The sequence below is a fragment of the Cetorhinus maximus genome, chromosome 2 (genome assembly GCF_964194155.1).
Source record: "Cetorhinus maximus chromosome 2, sCetMax3.hap1.1, whole genome shotgun sequence".
NCBI lineage: Eukaryota > Metazoa > Chordata > Chondrichthyes > Lamniformes > Cetorhinidae > Cetorhinus > Cetorhinus maximus.
The window spans coordinates 134026707-134043711 of record NC_135880.1 but is presented as its reverse complement, the minus strand read 5'-3'; the positions used below and the strand labels follow the sequence as shown (position 1 = coordinate 134043711).

The following is a 17005-nucleotide window of genomic DNA, read 5'->3' as shown; positions in this document are numbered from 1 at the left end:
GTCAGATCTGCTCTGCTTCTATCCCATTTAGCATGGTGGTGGTGCCACAAAGCACGATGGATGGTATCCTCAGTACAAAAGTGGGACTTCGTCTCCACAAGGACTGTGCAGTGGTGACCCATACATTTGCAACAGATGGATGGATGAGGGAGAAATCAAGTATGTTTTTTCCACTTGTTGGTTCTATCACCACATGCCGCATGCCCAGCGTAGCTGATATATCTTTCAGGACTCAACCAGCTCGGTCAGTAGTGATGCTACCAAGCCACTGCAGGTGATGGGCATTGAAGTCCCCCACCTGGAGTACATTCTGTCCCCTTACCACCCCCAAGTGCTTCTTCCAAATGAAGTTCAACATGGAGGTGTACTGATTCAGGGTGATGATAGGTGGTAATCAGCAGGAGGTTTCCTTGCTCATGTTTGACCTGATGCCATGAAACTTCATGGGGTTCAGAGTCAATGTAGAGGACTTGCAGGGCCACTCCCTCCTGACTGTAAACTATTGTGGCACCACCTCTCCTGGGTCTGTCTTGCTGGTGGAACAGGACATATCCAGAGATGGTGATGCAGGCAGTGTGGGACATTGACTGAAAGGTATGAATCGGTGAGTATGACTCACTGTGTCAGACTGTTGCTTGACTAGTCTGTGGAACTGTTCCCCCAATTTTGGCACAAGCCCCCAGGGTGTTACTAAGGATGTCTTTGCAGGGTTAACTCGCAAAGTGTGCTTTGTTGTTTCCAGAATCTAGGTTGATGCCAGGTGGCCTGTCTGCTTTTATTCCTTTTTGACTTTTCTGTGGTTTTTGTGGTTTGGTACTGAGTGGCTTGCAAGGTTATTTCAGAGGGCAGTTTGTTAAAACTATTTTAAACCACCTTGTCAACTTGTTCTGCCATCTTTGAGGATATGTGTATATGGATACCAAGATGTCTCTGTTTATTTACACTTGGAAAAATGATGCCATTTATAGAATACTCTTTCCTTATTTATCCTCCCAAAGTGCATGAATTCACACTTTTCTAAACTCCATTTGCCATGTTTCCCTGCCCATTTCACCATCCTGTCTGTCGTCCTGAAGTTTATAACTATCGTCAACTTATCAAGTTTCATATCATCTTAAAACTTTATATTCCAACTCCCTTCGCCATAGGGTAGGTCATTCATAAAAATTGAAAAAGTAATGGACCCAAAACCAACACTTAGGGAACACCACTGCAAACTATCACCAATCTGAAAAACATCCATCCACCACTACCTTCTGCTTCCTGTCACTGAACCAATTCAGTATTCATATCACCACTTTCCCCCTAATCTCATGGACTTCCATCTTAATATGCCTCCTGTGGGGCACTTATTGAATACCTTCCAAAAATCCATTATATGTCTACTGCACTAACCTTGATAAATGTTCTGTTACTCCAAAGATTTCAAACAAGCTAATCAGACAGTTATGTCTTCAAAAAACCCAAGCTCTCTCACCTTGATTAACCGATGCCTTTTCATAGTTTTTGTCCCTGATAATAGTTTTCAGTAATTTCCCCACCGCCGATTTTAGGCCTTCTAGCATGTAGTTTTCTGTTTCATTCCTCTCCCTTTTTTGAATAGTTATATAACATTAGGAACCCTTCAGTCCTCTGTTTCCTCATGTATACAGGAATAGTGCCAAAGTGAAATTGCAAATAATGTCTGTTTCTCTCAGCACCTAGGCTGCATTCCATCCAGACCAAGTGACCTACTATTTTTTTTTTAAGTAATATTTACATCTTCTCCATCCAGCACGATCCTGCTCTCAACTTCCCACTTCTCCTCTAGTGTAACTTCCATATCATCAGCTTCCTTTATGAAGACAAATGCAAAGTACTTATTTAATACTTTAACCATGCCTCCCGCATGTACATGAAAATTTTCCTTTGGGTCCTAAACAGGCACATTTTTTCCCTTAGCTAATCTCTTGTCCTTTGTTCATAAAATGTTTAATGGTTCAATTTATGTTGTCTATTTTTTTTCCTTGCAACCTCTCTCTGCCTTCCATATTAACTTTTTCAATTCCTTCTCATACTTTCCATAATCTTCCTGGTCACTAAACAAATCTTGCTCCTGTCATTCATCTAAACCTCTTTTTTGTTTTATTTTAACTTTATTTCCTTTGCCATCCAGTGTGCATATTTTTTGGATCTTATTCCCTTCAAACAGAATAAGCTTAGCTAGTTCAGGTTCAATCTCTTCCCTGAATGTCTCCCGTTGCTCTGTTATTTGTTTATCCTGCAATCGCCATTTCCAGTCTGCCTCTGCTAGGTCTCTTCTTAAATCACTGAACTTGGTCTTCTTGAGCTCAGCTTTCTTACCATCGATATCTTCTGTTCTTTTTCCAGTATTATGCTGAACCAAATGGTATTGTCATCATTGCTAGGTAGATGATCTCCAACTTACCACAATCCACTTGACCTAGTTCATTTCACAGAAGCAGATGCAACCTCCCTTCCGCCTTTGTTGGATTGGAGATATATTGATTGAGGAAGTTCTCATACATATCAGAAATTGCACTCCTTCCCCACACTAAGCAATATACTTTCCCTAGTCATTATTAGGGTAATTAATATTGCCTAATATTACTATTCTAATTTTATTACATGCCTTTGAAATTTGCCAACTAATTTGCTCATCTATTTCCTCCTCATCGTTTGGGGCTCTATAAAAAGCTTCCAATGTAACTGCTTTCCCTCTGCTCCTGAACTCAAGCCAAACAGACTCAGTCCTAGAATTAATATATTTCACATTCCCATAACACACATGCCATACCACCCCTCGAGCGTGCTCTGATATTCAAAAGGATCATGGCTGACCTTTTACCTCAACTCCACTTTCCTGCCTTATCCTCAAATCCTTCGGTTCACTGTGTCTAAAAATTGATCAATCTCTGTCTCGAATACACTTAATGACATTTGCATCCACAGCCTTCTTCTGAAGATGCACAACCCTAAGCGGAGAAACTTCTCATCTCAGTCCTAAATGGCCAAAACGTTATCCTGAAACCATGGGCGGAATTTTCCAAGCCTGCTGGCGGTGGGTGTAATAGGTGACACGTGCGGAAAATATGGCGGGACCCGCTTCATGACAGCGTGAAGGCAGTTCGCGATCTTCCGTTCAGCCTGCAGATGACAGGCTGCATTTCCCACTATTGGTTGGCGGGGAGCTAATTGTAATACATCTGCATATAATTAAAAGGCCATCCTGCCAGACTCTTGGAACCGCACCGTATTGTTTGCCCACATCAGCAGGAAAGCACATGGATATGTTTCACAATGGCATACAGGCATTTGGTGGCCTTCACTTTGGGGGAACTGAGGTGAGCGAGCAGCAGCGTTCTCCACAGCTTGCCTGTTGGTTACAGGTCTCAAGGGTGCCAGGGGCGGGGACAGAGGGGTGGGGTTCGCAGGGGCGACTGATGCCTAGCCCCAGAGGCGATTGCTGAGGGGGGGGTGGGGTGTCCAGGGGCAAGTGCTGGCCGGCCTCGGAGGCGAATGCTGGGGGGGTGTGTGGTTAAGTGCTGCATCCCACGCACAGGCAATCGAGGTGGGGTGCAGGGTTAGCGAGGGAATTGGCCACGCATTAGGAACACCTGTATAAACTGACCATCCCTCTGCAACTGAGACAGATTAGGCGACAGTGATATGATTGGGGTCGGGCTCCTAGTCTGCCCGCCCATGCAAGCAATGCAGACGCACCAAAGGACCACCGAGCGCTCCATACCTTACCAGCACAGACTTCGAGTCCGACACCGCTTTATTGAACCGTGGAGCAGTTGGACTGCACATGTTGTACAATCTCCTCGCCCTTGCAATCTCAGCATCCTGGTTTGGACCAGTGTACCCCATGTTGCAGGTTGACAGGGCAGCCATGCAGCGCACTCATCTCTGGCCATCCGAGGGGTGACCAGCACTCTCCGGGAAGCATTAAGGGGCGGTCACACAGGGCCAGGAAAGGTGCCACGTACAGCCATGATAACCATGTCTCTCTCTCTCTTTGAAACTGCAGAAGGACCACATCAGGATCATGGGTCCTGGTGACCGAGCAGTATGCCTGATGGCCTACAGAGACTGTAGAAGATGGAGGAGAGCACGACTGAGACACCTGCCTTTTATCTTGTGCAGAAAGGTTTCACATCTGAGTGACAAGAACACTGCTCATCAGAACAAAGAGCCACAGGCAGGGTAACATTCTTAGGAGTTTATTGACAATAGTGAACAGTATGTACAAGTGATCAACACCATTCCAGGCTGTGCAACTACTTTTACCTAACTTTCCTAACCCTGCCGCTACATCTTGGTGCTCCTCGGACATCCACTGCAGAAGTGGAGGCAGCCTGCTGACTGTGACGCCATCTGAGATTACTTTGGTGGGTGTCCTCTGAAGGGCCGAGGCTTGGAGGGCCCCAGCCTGCTTTCGGGATCCTGCTGTGTGGCAGCGGCACCCTCCTTGGCCTGTGAAGCTAGATCTGCGGAGGTCACAGGAAGATAGGACTTGGGTGGGCTGGTCGCTTCCAGAGTCACCTGGGTGGATGGTCCTGGAATGTTCACCTGCTGATTCTCCTCCCTATGGGTGCCTGAGGGCCCCTGGCTGACTCCGTGAACACAAGGATAGCTGGAGTGAGATCAAGCCCAGCAGCCCTTTTACGTAAACACTGTTGGAGGCCAACTATGGCATCAGCGATGGAATTAAGCCCGCACAGCAGTGCAGGAGTGATGTCCTGGACCAAGGTCCCCATGGCGGCTGCCATCCTGCCAGTGTTGACCTTGGTGCATTGCAGTGCCGGCGCTATCACATCAGCCTGAAGACGGACTGACTCCTCCATCATGCCTTGCAATCTGAGGAGTGCAGTGGACATCCCTTCCTGATGTTCCCTAGCTTGCCTTTGCAGCTCCAGCAACTGTGACATGACCAAGTCCAGGGGCTCGTCATCTGTCTCGGACTCAGCAACATTCTGGCCTCTAGCAATGCTCTGAGTGCCAGGGACCTGGGAAGTCCCTGCCTCCGCCTGCTGTGGATCAGAAAGTGTGATGTGGTAAGCTCATCCCAAGGCTACTCTAAAGCTAGGTCCCACCGAGGTGTGTGTCTCTGCACTGGTGGAGGATGGGGGTGAGCGCTGTGACAGGACTCCAGGAAGGGTGCCTTCAGATTCCTCTTCAGAGGTTTCTTCCAAGCTTGATTGGAAGCCCTGGGTCATGACTCTGTTGGCTGTTTGGCAGATGTGCCTGCGAAAGCAAGGGGAGATAATTAGTGCATGGTAAGTGGACTGTGAAACAGGACACATGACTCATGGAATGGTTGTCTGATGGATGTTGCACTGCTAGATCCTCACTTGGTAGAGTGGCGCCGACCTCACCGTCAGCACAGGGCCGGTCCCGGTCACGCTGGCCAGCTGGATGGCTGTGTTTTCAAATTCTGTCAGAACTTTGATTTCTGGCATCCCTCCACCTGTCTGCAACCTTTCCCTCCTGTTGTGTGCCAGTTTGCCCTGCATGGATAGAGATGGGGAGAGTGTATCAGGACTCTTGCCCAGCCAGATGATAAGTATGCCTGGCCTGTGTGGGTGGTGAGTGGTCCCATGGACAGGATGAGGACAATGATGGTGTTTGTGAAAGAGTGAATGTTGATGTCCCTTACACCGGTAGTGAGTGAGGGCCCTGTGGATGTGTGATGGGTTTGAGGGTGTGAGAGTTAGGAGTGATGAAAAGAGTGACTTACCCTGGCGGAACAGAGATCATCATTCATCCTTTTGCGGCACTGGGTGGCTGTCCTCCTCTGCAGGGCATTCGCGCTGACCACCACTGCCACTGCCTCTCAAGCCGGGTTGGTGACATTGCTACCCATCCTGCGGCCAGAGTGGGGGTAGAGCAAATACTGGTGGGCCTCCACGGCATCCAGCAGTCGCTCGAGGGACCAGTCGTTGAAGCAAGGGGCTGCTGGCCATGTCGCCCGGACAGCGGTGGCGATGAATGCTTTGCTGGCAGCTGCCTTTTAAAGATGACAGCCGGCGTAATGCAACAGTGGGGTGATAGCGAGCGAGCGAATGAAAGCCAGCCCATCATGGAAACAACTTGTTTCCCAGGAATGCATAAATATTGAGGTGGGCTCAGGAAGATACGGCTTGAAATCCCGCCATTTGTGTCGGCGGGTAGGACTCCATTTTACACGCCCGCTACCACACTTAGTGAAATTCTGAGAAAATTCCACCCCATGTCTTTGAGTTCCAGACTTTACAGCCAGAGGAAACAGCCTCCACATATCTACCCTAACAAGCCCTCTAAGAATTGGATAATTTCATTGTGGTCACCTCTCATTCTTCTAAACCATTCTGGCTCATTTTACCCAATCTCTCATTGGGAAAACCCCCTTATCCCAAGCATCAATTTATTTGACCTTGTTGCACCCTCTCTAATGCAAGGATATCCTTCCTTAGCTAAGGAGACTAGAAATGTGCAAAAGTCCAAGTGTGGTCTCACTGAGCCTGATAACAATTGCAGCAAGACTCCTTATTCCAGTACTCCAACCTCCTTACAATGAAAGTTAACACACCAATTGCTTTGCTAATTATTTCCTGCAGCTGCATGTTAAGAAAAAATTAAGTTAAGATATACAGGTGAGAAATATCTAATATCTTTATGGATACAGACAATTACAATTACCCCCTCTCCAATTTTGGAATTGCAAAATAGAAGATATGCCATGACATTGCTCATTGAAGCATGCATTGCTTTAAAACCACAGCATTGTTTCACAAAACACACAATGTATTCTAGAACTGAATTCTTGTAACGAAAATGAGGAAAAGGTTTTTTTCTCCTCTGCCTACTTATCCCTCAGTCTGTGTCTTTTTATATCTGCCTGTATCTCTGTTTTCTTGTATTTGGCATTTTATTTTCTCACCTTTGCTTAGGGGCTCGTGTCTATCATGAAACAATGCTCCTATTCCAGTGACAACTGGGGTGCCATGTACATCTTTGAGCAGTTGCATTAAAAGTGGTAGAGATCAATGTTCCTTCTAATTTCTAGCTGATGAAATAAAAGGGAAAGTAGGCACTTGGATAAGAAATTGGCTGCGTGACAGGAAACAGAGAGTAGTGATAAATGGTTGTTCTTCAGATTGGAGGAAGGTCAGTAGTGGAGTTCCCCAGGGGTCACTGTTGGGACCCTTGCTCTTCTTGATATATATTAATGACCTAGACTGACTGTGGTGTGCGGGGCATGATTTCAAAATTTGCAGATGGTACGAAGATTGGAAGCATTATCAACTGTGATGAGGATAGTCTCGAATTTCAAAAAGACAGACATATTGGTGGATTGGGCAAACAAATGGCAGATGAAGTTCAATGCAGAAAAGTGAAAGGTGATTCATTTAGGCAGGAAGAATGTGGAGAGATAGTATAAGATAAAGGGAGAAAATCTAAAGGAGGTGCAGGAACAGAGGGACCTCAGTGTATATGTGCGTAAGTCATTGAAGGTGGCAGGGCATGTTGAGGGAGCAGTTAATAAAGCATAGGGTATCCTTTACTTGCTTGTCCCTACTACTACCCACCCCCCACAACTTCTCTCCCCCCACCCCACCCCCCATCTTAAATCAGCTTATATTTCACCCCTCTCCTAAGTTTACTCAGTTCTGCTGAAGGGTCATGAGGACTCGAAACGTCAACTCTTTTCTTCTCCGCCGATGCTGCCAGACCTGCTGAGTTTTTCCAGGTAATTCTATTTTTGTTTTGGATTTCCAGCATCCGCAGTAGTTTTTTGTTTTTATAGGGTATCCTAGGTTTTATTAATATGTACATTGAGTACAAGAGTAAGGAGGTCATGTTAAACTTGTATAAGACACTGGTTAGGCCTCATCTGTGTCCAGTTCTGGGCACCATACTTGAGGAAGGACATGAAGGTATTGGAGAGAGTGCAGAGGAGATTCACAAGAATGATTCCAGGGATAAACTGTAGCTATGCGAATAGATTGGAGAGGTTGGGACTGTTTTCCTTGGAGAAAAGAAGGCTGGGAGGAGACTTGATAGAGGTATTCAAGATCCTGAGTGGTACGGATAAGGTAAATAGTGAGAAACTGTTCCCACTCAAGAGTACATTAAGAACTAGAGGGCGCAGATTCAAAATAATGGGCAAGAGGAGTAGAAGTAACGTGAGGAAATTTTTTTTCCACCCAGAGGGTGGTTGGAGTTTGGAATAAACCTCCCGAGAGGATGATGAAGGCAGGTTCGAGCGAGGTGTTCAAAAGGGAATTGGATTGCTATAAGAAAGAATGTGCAAGGTTACAGAGATAAGGCAGGGGTGTGGGATTGGGTAGAATGCTCTTTCAGCGAGCCAGCACAGATTCAATAGGCCAAATGGCCTCTTTCTGCACTGTAAAGATTCTGTGAATCTGCTTGCTGTGCATGGTCAACTTAGTGCACTGTATGGTCATGCATGCAGGCATCTTAAACGGAGCATTGTTTCTGCGCAGCCTGTATGTTCTCTGCATGATTGCTCTGTGGCCACACAGTTGCACAGCTTGGAGGGAACATTGGTGGAGATTACAACTCCCAACTGGCTCCACCACCACCCTATAGCTGTTTGACAGCGTAATATCTTGTGGTCAGCATTTAAAACCTCTCCTGAGCCCATTTTCCCTTTGAAACAACATTTAATGAAAACTCTAATCTTCCCAATTGGAAAGTACAGAGGATGTTTTAAATAAACTTTAAATAAACTTAAATAACCAGATTTAAATAAACTGTTCATAAGAAAAATCCACAACTTTTCAGAGATTACTTTTAACCTAAACATAATTGCCTGTACCTTGACTTTTACAGCTTCCACTGAAACAATCTGTGCTCTTAACCAGGAGTCCTCTTCAGCACTAACAGCTACAAGCTGTCCAATACTTTGTGAACTCAATGGCTTCAGCTCACCAGTGTAAGTGTAATACTCTTTCATTGCATCTTCCATTTGTTCAAGAGCACCAGAATATTCTGGCCCAATGTATCTGGAAGGGAAAATTCAATGTATTTCAATCTTAAAATATTTTAGCACTTTCCTTCTATATTTATTTTTAAAAAGTACTTCCAAAGCAGCTTTGAAAAGTTTTGGATACAGGCTGTGCAATTGCAAAGTGAAGATTTGATGCACTCAAAACCTTCAGCATGGTTTGATTAATGAAAGAGTCAAACAGTCCAATTTACAGAATGTTTTGTAATAAAATACATGGGTTTGATCATTCCTGTACTCAGATTAGACAAGCCATTGTTCAGGAATTAAATACTTTGCACACCCAATGTCAACACTAAGAACATTCACATCAGTACCACACCACTGCATTCAAAACATAAAGCTGTCTTTATACTATAGCAACTACACCAGCATTTTATATTTCCCCTCATCAGGAGTCTTTGTGGTTTATCTGAAAATTGTAATAGTTCTGTGCCACATAGATCCACATCTAATACTTGATGTTTTGCTCATTTGACTTCAGAGCAGAGGCTTTTATCTCTCTGAAGAAGGGTCATACTGACTTGAAACATTAACTCTGTTTCTCTCTCCACCGATGCTGCTAGACCTGCTGAGAATTTCCAGCATTTTCTGTTTTTGTTTCATATTTCCAGCATCTGCAGTATTTTGCTTTTATTTTGACTTTTATCCCCTGTTTGGACTGGATTCAATCCCAGGCCCCAGAGGGATGAGTGTGTTAACCCACTGTAAAACTCAGTTCCAAGGAAAACGTGTAAGTTTAGACCGGTTTTGAGAAATTTTGACGCAGGTTCAGCTTAGAATTTAAAATAACTACATTCCTAACATTTTGCTATACTTGACAACGACCTGTTCCTACGTAGATAAGAACAATATTAGATTACAGAATCATATTGGAAATTTGCTGGGATTGAAACAAAGAGATGGCAAATGAGAATTTTAATAGCAAAACCACCAAAAATGTGCTAGGTGCAATGGGTGCTAAAAAAGGATTCACTTGCACTCCCTTAAAACTCCTGAATTTGACAGGATATGTTCCTGTTTTTTTGATGCTGTACATTGAGAAGCGTTCCAAAACTTTGAGGAATGTCCACATTTGCATTTCTAATTCAGCTCCAATAAGTGGGAACCATGATCCCACACCATAAATTTAAGTTTAAACTATTTTTATTTTAGGTAAATGAGAGACAACAACCTGCATTTACATAGCACTTAGTGTAGAAAACAAATCTTAAGGTGATTCACTGAGGCATGATGAAATAAGTCAAAGCCAAAGGAAGTGTTATTGGAAGGGTGACTAAATGAATGGTCAAAGAAGTGCATTTTAAACGAGTCTTTAAATTTGATGAAGGAAGTGAAGAGGCTGAGGGGTTTAGAAAGGGAATGTCAGAGCTTGGGCCACAGACTGAAGGCATGGCTGCCAATGGTGGGGCAAGATGAAAAAAATGGCTGTGGACAGGGGGAAGAGGAGTTTGATAACTCAAGTTGTAGGACTGGAGATGGTTACATAGATAGCACAGAATGGAGTCATATAGATATTTCAAGACAAGGGTAAGAATTTTAAATTGGAGATGTTGGAGGATTGGGAGCCACTATAGACCAGCGAGGATAGAGGTGACAGGTGAGTGGGAATTAGTGCAGGATAAGATAGGGACAGTAGATTTTTGGATGAACTCCGGTTTTACAGAGGGTGGGTGGTCAGCCAGGAGAATGCTGGACGAGTCAAATCTGGAGGTTAAAAAAGGTACAAATTAAGAGGTTTGAGGAGAAAATGGGTTTAAGTTTAGAGGTATGGCTAAAGTTGTGGATTTGGAGATTATCAATCTTTGAGGTGGCAAAGCTCAGCTTAAGGTTGAATTGGACAAAATGATGAACAATAGTCTGGTTCTGCCTGAGACAGTGTTCATTCAGGCAGATGGAATCCATGCTATGGTGTGGAGTTTATGACAGAGGCTGAAGACAATGGCATCCTTTTTCCCAAGTTTAATTGAAGGAATTGCTGCCCACCCATGAATGGATATCAGATAAGCTTTGACAACAAAGCAGCAGCAGAGGGTCAAGAAGGTAGGTGGTTGAGAGGCAGAGCTCTGTGTTGACAGTGTACACGGGGAAGCTGAACCCATGTTTGCAGATGATGTCAACAAAGGGAAAAATGTTGATGAGGAAAAGGCTGTCAAAGATGGAACCTTGGAGGCTAGCAGTAACAAATGATGTGGAGTGGGAAGCAAAGCTAATGTAGGTACTTTATGATCAGATAGTGACAAGTGGAAAAAGGGCAATGGCGCTTTGCTGGACAATGGAGGAAAGGCATTTGTGAATAATGGTGAGGTTGATTGTGTCAAAGATTGCAGAGAGGACAATGAGGGATAATGCACTGTGATTAGAGTCACAGAGGATGTCATTGTGACTTTAGTTAGGGTTGTTTCAATGCTGGGATATCGCAAAAGCTACAAAATTAAAACATGGAGTTATGGAAAAAGTGCCTGGAATGTGAGAGCACATAGTGGCAGGCATAAACAAGGACAGAGGGTTGAAGGTGGGTTTTCTGAGGAGAGGGTAAGGATGGTGGTTTTCAAAGAGAGGGAGGCAGTGCCTGAGGAGGAAGAACCATTTACAGTCTCTGTTAGCTTGGGGCCAGGAAAACCACATTAGTGAGAATTGGGTTGAAGGACCATGTGGTGAACCAAGCGAGCTCTGAAAAGGCATGAAGGAACACAGGAGTAAAACTATAATAAGAAAAAGTCAACAAGGGGAATTGCTATGAGCTACAGAGGCAGATGAGCAATAATCTCAACCTTAGGTGACAAAGAAACTCATCAACTCTTCACACATTGTTGGAGGCAAGGGCAGAAGGGGTAAGGCAGAGAGGTTTCAGGAGATGGTTGGTTGAGCTGCCTTTGATGAATGACTAAACCAGTTATGTGCCAGACTGCCTCAAGTCTATGCCTCTTGGATTTTGTGGAAGAGAAGATAATGGGTCATAATGGGATGAAAAATTGAGCTGGGGAGAGTGTAAAGGTGTTTTTGGGAATAAGGACATCAAAAAGATGGACATGAGGGAGCAGTTGAACAGATTGACAGCTATAAACCATGGTGGCAAATGGAGGATCGAAGAGTGGGCAATTGGGATTTAAAAGTTATAGTTTTAAGAATCCCGACTGAGCTTTTACTAGCGACAGATCTGGTAGGAAGTGCCCACAAACTAGGTAGGAGATAATATTTACAGAGGACAGGAGGTCAGTGAATTCAGAGGTTGGGAGGGGGGGTGGTGGGTAGCGGTGATGGGCTGGTAAGGAGAGCTGAGATGAAGATCACTGAGGACGAGTGCAGAGGCCAAGAGAGGTAGGATACCATGAGAAAAACAGGTGAGACTTTGGAAAGACAAGAGATAACATTAACTTGTATCTATGTAGTAAAATGTCCCAAGGGAACAAGAGTTAAAAGAGATTCAAGAGATAGGGAGGGATGAGGGTATGGCAAGATTTCAACCAAGGATTAGTTTTTTTTTAAATCTTAGGTATCGGTGGACTGCAAGCCAATATAGGTCAGCAAGCAAAGGGGCAATGAGTTTAGTGAATGGGTTTAGTGCAAGTTAGAGTAAAGGCAGAGCTTTAGAGAGAGCTCAAATTTAGAGGGTGCAAGGTTGGACACCAGCCAGGAAAGCACTGGAATAGTAGAGTTTAGAGGTAACCAAGACATGGATCAGGGCCTACACAGGGGTGAGGGGAGGGGAGCAATTTAAGAATTAAACATAATGCTTGAAAATAACCATTGTAAAGCAACATTTAAGCTATCTTGGAGGTGCATGTGATCCCTATACAAGTTGATTTCATACTCAAAAGTTCCCAGATTTAATTTTTGGTCTGTTTGCTGCTCGCAATTCTAGCAGCTACAGGATTAGAGAAGAAAATTGGCTAAGATTCCCACTCCTAAGCAATAGCCAGTATATCCTGCTTGTATGGACACGATTGGATTCAGCTGTAACGCCCTCATCCTTAAACAGCTGATGGGCACTCAATGCCCAGGTTGACATACTGTCACCAGAGCTTCCCGAATACCCATGCAACCATGCTCCAGCAAAGAGTCAAGATTTTCATGAGATACAGGATGGAGACTAGAAGAGGAAAAAAATGAAGGTGGGGTTTCATTAGAACATAAGAAATAAGAGCAGGATAACAACATATGGCCCGTTGAACATGCTCCACCATTCAATATGACCATGGTTGATCTTAGGCTTCAACTCCACTTTCTCACCCATTCCCATATTTCTTGATTCCCTGAGACACCAAAAATCCTGTCTATCTCAGCCTTAAATATATTCAGTAATGGCGCATCCATAACCCTCTGGGGTCGAGAATTATAAAGATTCACAACCCAGGAATCAAAACCCATTTCTCCCTCACCAATCTTTACCCATGCCTTTAACTTACTAATTTTATTGGGTTGGGGGAGAAGAGAGAGATGGAAAGCAAGAGCATGTGGTAAAATATAAAATAGTTTTTTTCTTGATAATGTGAAATTAAGCAAAATATATTTTATAATGTCAGTAATGAATTGTGGCATGGGGTGTGGAGGAGGGTAGGGTTTCAGGGAGAAAAATACATTACGAAAACTTCTCAATATGCAAAATAACAGATCAATAGCATTGCAAGCTACAGGTTAGAAATTATCCAAAGCAACACTAGTGTTGGCATAATATGTCTCTGTTCCCATTAATGGCAGCATAGTTTATTTTAAATGGATTATCGCCTCCATTAAATAGATGAGGAATGTCATGCAAATGTGTTAAGCATTCATCCAGTTATGTCAGCAACATCTGAGAGGTCTGTGGCAGTCACGTGATGCATTGCTTGAGATGATTTATCATATTGCAGCAATGACTGAGTGTTTATATATAGGCCAGAACAGGACTGTGGTAAATAAGATAACCATACTCAGGCCTCAATCAAAGTCATCAGGGGTCAACTACAGTGTATAAGAAATTCAAATACATTCCTTAAGTGGAAAAACCTTACCAATTGTGTTGATTGTAAATTGAAATAATGCGAGAGACTTGTTAACCAATTGAATAAACTGAGAGATTGGCAAATATCAAAATTATAACAAAAGCTTAAACATATTGCACATCGACTGGTTTGATTGAAACTTTGCAGATCCTTTAATATGAACAGCCACTGTCCTCTCCTTGGACATACCTGGAGAATTAGATTTGAGGCAGGCTCACCTGATAACAGCTTCAGAAGTGTTGTGAAGTTCAACCACCAATACGGATGGGAATTGCTCTGCTGGAATCCTAAGTGGGGAAGGAGCAGGTTGGATCGAACAACTTTCCGTAAATTCACTAGTAATCACAGTCACCTCATTTTCAGTTAATACCAGGTGTTCGGGATCAATGCAGGTTCTGTGTGAATGGAGTCCTAGATCACTGTGCTCCTCACTGATGACCTCTTTCAGTTCTGGCCTCACCAAAGCAGTGGGAGTCACCAACACTGGGGAAAGAGACTCTTTAGGTTTAACATTTTGCTCGTCAGTGGTTTTCATCATTTTTGCATAAAGAATTGCCTTTTTTCGATCGCCAGATACTGCATAATCCACAGCGCAAATGTCAGACAAGCAGTCAAGATCATCCAAAATATTCTGAGGAAACTGCATCTTGTATGTCTCTTCAAACAACTTTGGAAGTGCGTTGGCCCAAAGTCCACTGCTGTACCTCTGTAATAGCTCAGTGACTTTTTGTTTCACCTCAAAATCCTTTGGAACTAGGCTTTTAGATGCAACTGTTTTCCCTCCTTGAGTTACAATTTTATTAGAAACTGGTAGCTCCTGTTTTTTATCAGCTGACTTTGGGTTAAAACTTGACTTCCTTTGCTGTTGGCCACTCTTTGGAGGATAAAGCAGCAATTCTGCCAAACCACTAGACGCTGACTTTTCAACCTGAACAAAATAGTGAGATAAACATGAATTCAGTTCAATACAAGGCTGTCCATCGAGAGGCAATTATTTTACCAAAGCAAAATAAAAGTGTGAACAGCAACTGATCTACTATTCTCCTCCAAAAAAATGAAAATTGCACAATATGTTCAAACCAGATAACAGATTATTTTTAAAAACACAGGTAATCCTGGAACTAAGCAGGTCCACCAGCATCAAGACAGATTAATATTGGGGTTTTGAGCCTATGTTCAAGCTTTCAGATAATATTAACAAGTACTCTTCAAAATGTGTACTAATGGATTTAACTGAAGGAACGACACAAATGTATCTACTTTCTCTTCCCTCAAAATGCCATTACTAAAAGCAATGTTACTTGATAAAACTCACCTTGAGAGGAGCACCAATGGCCTAATAGCGAAGTGCATCATATGCTATGGTAATGAGCTAGATCATGGTCACAATCCTCCACTTATGAGCATTAAGTTGTTGTAGGATTACAAAAGGAAAAGCTACCCTGGCACAAACATTTGACATATAAACCTATATAGTTCAAAGTATCATTTTACATATGAGACCAAAACATTACCCCTCTCAAAAGGCATCTACAGTTTGCTGCTTTTTTCAAATATAAAAGTGTTAGGAAAACAATTTGCAACCAGCACAGAACCAAATTATTCACAAAGTTCTGGAAAAACTCAGCACGTCTGGCAGCATCTGTGGAAAGAGAAGCAAAGTTTAATGTTTTGAGTCCGTATGACTCTTCTTCAGAGTCAAACGGACTCAAAACGTTAACCTCTGTTTCTCTCTCCACAGATGCTGCCAGAACTGAGTTTTTCCAGAATTTTCAGTTTTTATTTCAGATTTCCAGCATCTGCAGTATTTTGCTTTCACCAAATTATTCACTTTTTAAAAAAAAAAATATGAATTGCGACCTATCCACCACAAATAAACAATTTTTTTACTTGGCCAAAGCACAGTCCATTATCTAGCATTGCATCCCCATTGACAAATACCACTGGAGCACCAACTGAAATTAACATTTGTAGGCTGACCTCGTCGCTTTACGATATGAATCACATATGCCAAGTAAATCAAATTCATCCAGCGCAATGATGGAAGTAGTACATTTGGGCTTAATGCTCCTAGGCTATAGAGGGGGTGAAAGGAGTCAGTAAAGTTATGCACTCCAGGATCACTATTTTAAGAAAGCCTGCTGAAAGTAAGTTTGTGTGGTTGCCTAATGAGGATTAGATCAGGCTTAGCTCTGACATATCAATTCCCAACAGTCCACTAACACTCAGGCTCACAAAAAAATTGGTGGTGGGCAAGCACTGGAGGACAATGGGATATTTTTGGCTATTTTAAACTGGAAGTGTCCTCCCTGACCAAGACGACAATTCGTTGCTTTGACGACCAGGACAATTTATTTGAAAAGTTAACAGGTGGGCTAACAAACAGTGACATGATTATTCTTTAAAAAATATTGAACTATTATACTGAGAACAGGTGAACATCTTAGATGATGCTCTTTATGGTCATTAATATACAGCTTGCTGAAATATGTCTTTTCGAAAGACAATGTTCAAAGTTTACTTTTAAATAAAAGGAAAAGCTATTTTTAAAACCTACAGCCTTTCAGGTATTTTCAGTTCCCTGCTTTGCCATGTCTTTGCAGAAGGAGGGCTAAATAGGAGCTCTGAGAAACCAATTCCACAAAACATCCATCAGAAACAATTATTCTCCATCTATTGAAAATAACAGATTTTAGGAGTCCTCTTTCTGATTTTGCAAGACTTAATATGTGGCAAAGCCAATTTTTACACTTGAAATAAATTGTCAAAATAGTTCTCAACTTCAAAGCATTTTTCTTATAATGTTATTTTATGGCTTCAGAAGTGACAGGGATACACGCTATGACCCCAGTTATTCACCAGTGAGCAGCAACACAGGTTAGGGGTTAATTGTTAAATTGAGGCATGTTGTCACATTTGCAGTGAATAGGAGAAAATTCTGATCATGAGAATTGATTTACTTATAGAAATTGGTTCAACAGTAGCTTGAGTGGCTGTGCACTCC

General features: G+C 43.0%; 1 protein-coding gene across 5 annotated transcripts in view; it reads right to left on the bottom strand.

Annotated features, from left to right (window-relative positions):
* The window catches only part of LOC144697613 (tudor domain-containing protein 7-like), a 153763-nt gene that overhangs the window by 43173 nt on the left and 93585 nt on the right, over window positions 1–17005 (bottom strand). For all 5 annotated transcript variants that reach the window (XM_078569671.1, XM_078569655.1, XM_078569647.1 and 2 more), the window contains 2 exons: window positions 14220–14929; window positions 8828–9014 (listed from right to left, as the gene is read on the bottom strand). In XM_078569671.1, coding sequence (XP_078425797.1) covers window positions 8828–9014; window positions 14220–14929 — 897 coding nt within the window. The remainder of the gene's footprint in view (window positions 1–8827; window positions 9015–14219; window positions 14930–17005) is intronic.